Here is a 5,761-nt window from a genome sequence, read left to right as displayed (position 1 = left end):
TGTGAGGCTGTACTTGTGCATGGCTGTGCTTTTTACCTAAATGCTAACATCAGCAAGCTAATATGATCATAATGACAACTAACATGCTAACATGATAATGTTAAGCAGGTGTTGTGTTTACTGTGTTCAGTTTAGTTTGTTTAGTTTAGCAGGTTAGCAGACTAACATGAGCTAACTAGCACTAAGCACAGTGCAGCTGAGGCTGTATAGGACAAAGTAAAATTTTGACCAGATGATGGCTCTTACATTAAGAGGACATATTTCTGAGTTTGAATGTGATACTGGCCTACATACTTGCTTCATTATCTAAGAGAAAAGTCCCCTATTTGGAGTCTGCTTTAATTTCTCTGTTAATTCATTTTGTCAGGTGATTTATACAGAAGGAGTATATATTCGGAATCTTTTCACAGGTTACGATGCAAGCTTTGAGATGTGATTTCATCAGTGAGTTCCTGAAAATGTGGATGGATCAAAGGTAATATCAATATCATGAAGCTGACTTTTCAGTTTCTGTAATTTTCTTTCTTAACTTCTCTCCCTCTACTTAATGAGAAGCATCTTTCTCTTGAGTAAAGCTGCGATGTTCTCATGTTCTGGTGTGTCTCCACTCTCCGCCACCTGCAGTGGTGTCTTCCCCACATTATTTGTGGCCCGCAGATTCACCCTCTTCTTCTGTCCCATGTGCCCAACTTGGCCCCAGTTTACAAGTGTCTTTACTACCTCCTGGTGTCCACCTCGGGTAGCACAGTGCAGGGGAGTGTCTTTACTGTGATCTGTAGCGTTGATCTTTGCCCCAGCCTCCAGCAGCAGCACAGCCACACTGTTGTGGCCTTTCTCAGCTGCGACATGAAGCGGCGTTTTCCTCCATGCATTCCTCTCCTCTATCTCCTTATTGTTGAGTGACTGTAGAAGAGCTGAAACCACGCTGGCATGCCCACCAGCTGCTGCGTAATGTAGAGGCGTGGAGCCATCCATGTCTTTAGCCCCTCCCTTTGCCCTGTGGGACAACAGCGAAGTTACAGCGTCTAATTTCCCCTCCATAGCAGCCAGGTGGAGGGCAGTTCTTTTCTCATTGTCAGTGGTGGTTGGGTTGGCTTTGGCTGACAGCAGCAAGTCCACCACACTGCTCTCTCCCTGGGAGGAGGCTGCCCAGTGCAGAGCCGTCCTCCCGAGCCTGTCTTTGACTCCTGGATCCGCCTTGTTTTGAAGAAGCTGGATCACTGTGTCTGCATGGCCCTGCTGACTGGCTAGATGCAGAGGGGTCAGTCCATCCTGGGCTACTGCATTTACCTGAAGAAACGACACACAACTCTCAAACATACTGTAACTATCAGCAAAACTGACACCAATCACCAACTAGTTTGACAATTACCTGTGCTCCGGCTTTTAACAACAGGCAGACTAAGTCTGATCTATTACACTGAGCGGCCAGGTGTAGAGGGGATAGCGCTTTAGGTCCAGTGATGTTGGGGTCAAATCCCTTTTCCAGCAATGTCTGCACCACAGGCCCACTGCCACTGTGAACAGCCAGGTGCAAGGCTGAGGAAAGGTCAGGCAAAGTAGCATCCAGTTTGGCCTGTTTTGCTAATAGCACTCTGAAATGAAAAAAGGTCACTATTTAATCGATGAATCGGAAAATACAGAAAAAAGAGCATTACAGAATGGATAACTGGCTCAAATGATTTGGATTCATTAAAAAGCATCAACGTACGCTGTCCAACAAAATCATACTCTATGTACTGCAGTCACATATAAAACATACGGTGCATAATTAGTAACAAGAAAGACCTGCAGCATTAGAAAAATAGAATATATGATATGATATAGGAAGAAGGACATGGACTTTATACCACCTGCCCCCATACCTGTGTCACTGTGTACGTTCTGTGTGTGCTGGGTGTTTAAATATGTTTATATATCATGTTCTGTTGCACTTGTCATGGTTTGTTTTCTGCAAAAATCAGAAAAAATATAATACCAGAAAATTTTAGAGTTTGTTTATGCTGTAGATACAATAGAAGGCAGCATGTCCTTACACTTACTTGGGGGGCTGGTACTGGAAATTGATTTCTTTAGAGTATTTCTCTTTATGAATATGATAATGATAATACCCCGCAGCTATCAGATGCCCCGCAGTTGGATGTGTAAAGGAGCCATGTCAGTATAGCAACACTTAGTCCTTGTTGGAGGACAGTTACCTGAAGACTTCAGTGTGTCCCAGCTCAGCCGACAACAGGACAGGAGAGTATCCCTGTTTGTCACTCAAGTTCACATTTGCTCCGCTGTTTATCAGAGCAGTTACCACTCCATCGTGGTTCTGTCGAACAGCGGAGAAGAGAGCAGAGCCCAGCGCTTCTTCACTCAGAGCTCCTTTGGCATGAGATGTGGTTTGAACAAAACAGCTTTATTTATGTAGAATTAACACCTCTAAAAGAAATCTACTGCATAGTGACGTTGCATTGATTCATTGTGTTAGGTAACGTTACTTTAAGTGTTTTAGTCTGGTGAAAAGACTCACCAAGCAGCAGGCAGAGAATTGATCCTTGGTTGAGCTTAATGGCTTCATTAATAACGTCACAGTCAACTTTAGCTCCTGCGTTCAGGAGGACACTCACAGTTTTCTCATTGCTCCTGGCAACAGCACAAAACAAAGCTGTTTTTTTATGGTTGTTTCTGGCATCAACTGCAGCACCACTTTGGAGAAGCAGCTCTGCCAGCCTCCAGCTGTCTTCTGCGGCTGCCATGTGGAGAAACATGTCCTGCGTGTGCCCATCAGACTGCTTGGCCTCCTCCTTCACCAGCACTTTCACAGAATCCAGGTGCTCATTCTCTGCTGCCAGGTGAACGGGAGTTTTGTTGTGGAGATCCAGGGCGTAGATAGATGCCCCGGCCTTTAAGAGGGCCCTAACTATGTCCGTGTGACCCCTGCTGGCTGCACTGTGGAGAGCTGTATGACCATTATTATCCTGCAGATCCAGTCTGGCTCCTTTATGGATCAAAAGCTCAGTGATGGATAGATGCCCGTGCTTAGCAGCTACATGTAACAGAGTCTCATTGGAGGAATTAACAGTGTTAATATTATTATCTTCTAACAGCTCTTCCAGCAATATCTGTTCTCCATCTGTAGCAACCATGTGAATCAGGTTTTCTGGTTTACATGGTGCTGCCTTATTCTCAAGTGACACAGTGCTGCTGTCTTCAATCTCAGGGCTAAATCTTTTAGTTTCTTCAAAGGCAAATAAACTACGAGTCTCCTTATGAGTCTGGGTGACTATTCCCACCATTCCTTCCTTTTCCCTATCCAGCAGATATCCAATCAGCTGTCTCCTTGTGTCTCTGATATTTTGGTTCACACTGCCCACATAGGTCCTGATTCGCTGATAAAGATCCGGCTCTGCCAGCATAAGACAGGGATGGAAAAACTTCCGACATGCCCTCTCACCTCTGGCCTCCAGGATGTCCAGGACCCTGGAGTTCTGATCTTTGCGAGTCCCGATGGTCAAAATGATGGATCTCTTGGCTGCTGTCATGACCCCCTCTGTGACCAGTAGATCCAACAGATCCTCTGTATGTGAGATCCCATAAACCAAATCCCTTCTCTTTGCCCGGATCACATCCACGGCATACGGGTTGATATAGTTTGATGCTGCTTGAGCATCAAAACCCTTTAGTAAATTGAACATTATAAATATACTTGTGATAAAGTAGGAATCTAAAGGTGTTCTTAAGCCAACATAGTCGGCAAGTCATTGTTCTAACTTGTTCTTCTGGCTGCTTGCGTATGTGTGTTTTTTATACCTTATTGCTAAGCAAAATACCTTGCCCTAGCAACGGACAGACGCCATTCACTGTACAGATCTGTCCAGCTCAACCTGCCCTTTGTGAGATTATGTGACCAAATAACATTGTTCTGTTTTCATTAGACGCAGCATGGCAGTTATGACAGTGGTCATACAGTGTAATTATAGTATGTAATTGAAATAATAATAATACATTCTTTCTTCTGAGCTTAATCAGTACAAAATTCTTATTTTACAATATTTTAATTTCGTAAACAGTAACAATACTATAAAAACAGGTGTTGAAATGTAGCTGTTTCAGGATAAGTGTGTGCGTGTGAAAGAGAGAGAGAGAGAGCGAGAGAGAGAGAGAGAGACCGAGTCAGTGAAGGAGCGAGAAAGAGAGACTGAGTGGGTGAAGGAGAGAGAGAGGGAGTGAGAGCACACCCGTGTGGGCATGACTGAGCATGTGTGGGTGCAGAAACGAGGCACTCCATGGGTAACCCCATTCTGCCTAGTCTCTATGTCATACTTAACCCACATTTCAAATGTCAGTGAGATATCAGATAATTAAAACCAATGATCTTGTGCACATTTTACACCAAATATTTTCCTCTAAACTTATCTTTGGGTCAAACGTGCGTGGAGGTGTAATGTGGTGGAGTAACAAAATGTAGCCTACTTAAAGTGTCTAAAGTAAAAGTACTCATTGTGCAGCAGAATTGCCTCTGTCAGTGTAACATTATTATACATAAGATTATTTATTTATTATTACTTGAATTAACATGTAAACTACATTTTAACATTGTAGATAGTTAGGGCAGCAATAGTTCTAATTACTTTATGGACTGCCGGGTAGTTTCATCTTGTAACACAAAAATAAAATGATTAATTATTATTATCGGAGCACTGACATGTAAGCAGCAGCATTTTAATCTCATAGCTTGTTAATGTATCAATGATAAACTACTTCCTATGCTCTTGGGTAGATGAATCAATTATCATAATTATTATATAATTACTATATTTTACATGATATATTTGTGTATTTATAATCTAAAAATCTGAAAAGTAACCAGTAACTGTATCTGTCAAATTACGCAGTGGAGTGAACAGTGCAATATTTCCCTCTTTAATGTGGACTAGCCTATAAACTGGCATCAGCTGGGACGTGTTTACTGCCTCATACCAAGCCACCACAGATATCACAGCAGCCTACACGTTTTGTCTCTTTATATTCACAGCCTACATGAACATATCAGATGTGTTTTTCTCTTTTGTTTTGGAACATTCTGTAGGCTTCGACCTGTCACCGTAGTAATCTTCTCATAGATTTACCCTTGGGAAACGGATCAGGGCTCAACTTCTCGGGACTCACCTTATTATGCAGAGATTATAGAGTCGATTCACTTCCCGTAACACCCGCCTCCCCCACCGTGACGTATATCTTCCGAGTGTTCCCTCTCCTTATATGGCAGGGAAGGACACCGCTTTCCGGTATGATGTCACGCTGTCCCAACCTTGAGAAATCAGAGCAGGTTAAAAGCAGGTGTTTAGCGAAAGTACAATTCCCCTTATAATTGAACATATTCAGTTACATCTATTTGGATCTGCTCCTAGACCATTAACTTTCCTAACAGGGTTATCTTATCGTTATTATTACTGGTTATTGAATTAGTCTAATCTAATTGCATTTGTTTATGAATGTATTGCGACAGAGAAAACCGCAAACGGCTGAATTAGGTGCATTTATACATTACACCATGTCACGAATCAGAAAAGGTATGTAAAGAGAGGAAAAAACAAACCAAAAAAAGGAAAAAAAAAAAAAAAGAAAACAAAGAACAATACGGTAAAATAGTATAGCACCTAATGCAGAATAGACCTATAGAGACCTTTTGTTTCACACTTGGACTTTGTGTGTCACAGTGATACTAAAGTCATAGTCTCCAGAGTTAAGAAACGGTTCTGTTTCTTTGCTT

General features: G+C 42.3%; 1 protein-coding gene across 1 annotated transcript; it reads right to left on the bottom strand.

Annotated features, from left to right (window-relative positions):
* Positions 1–325: 325 nt before the first annotated feature.
* On the bottom strand, positions 326–5,289 carry caiap (CARD- and ANK-containing Inflammasome Adaptor Protein). Its single transcript, XM_071487371.1, has 4 exons — positions 2,515–5,289; positions 2,199–2,402; positions 1,373–1,595; positions 326–1,290 (listed from the first exon to the last, which is right to left on the bottom strand). Exons 1-4 carry the CDS (start codon positions 3,681–3,683, stop codon positions 541–543), a joined length of 2,346 nt encoding a protein of 781 aa, XP_071343472.1. The 5' UTR covers positions 3,684–5,289; the 3' UTR covers positions 326–540.
* Positions 5,290–5,761: the final 472 nt, after the last annotated feature.

This window comes from Trachinotus anak, unplaced genomic scaffold, assembly GCF_046630095.1.
Source record: "Trachinotus anak isolate AG129_WGS33_773 ecotype Australia unplaced genomic scaffold, CSIRO_AGI_Tana_v1 ptg000010l, whole genome shotgun sequence".
In the NCBI taxonomy this organism is placed as follows: domain Eukaryota; kingdom Metazoa; phylum Chordata; class Actinopteri; order Carangiformes; family Carangidae; genus Trachinotus; species Trachinotus anak.
Note: the sequence above shows the minus strand (reverse complement) of the source record. Positions and strands in the feature narration are given on the sequence as shown.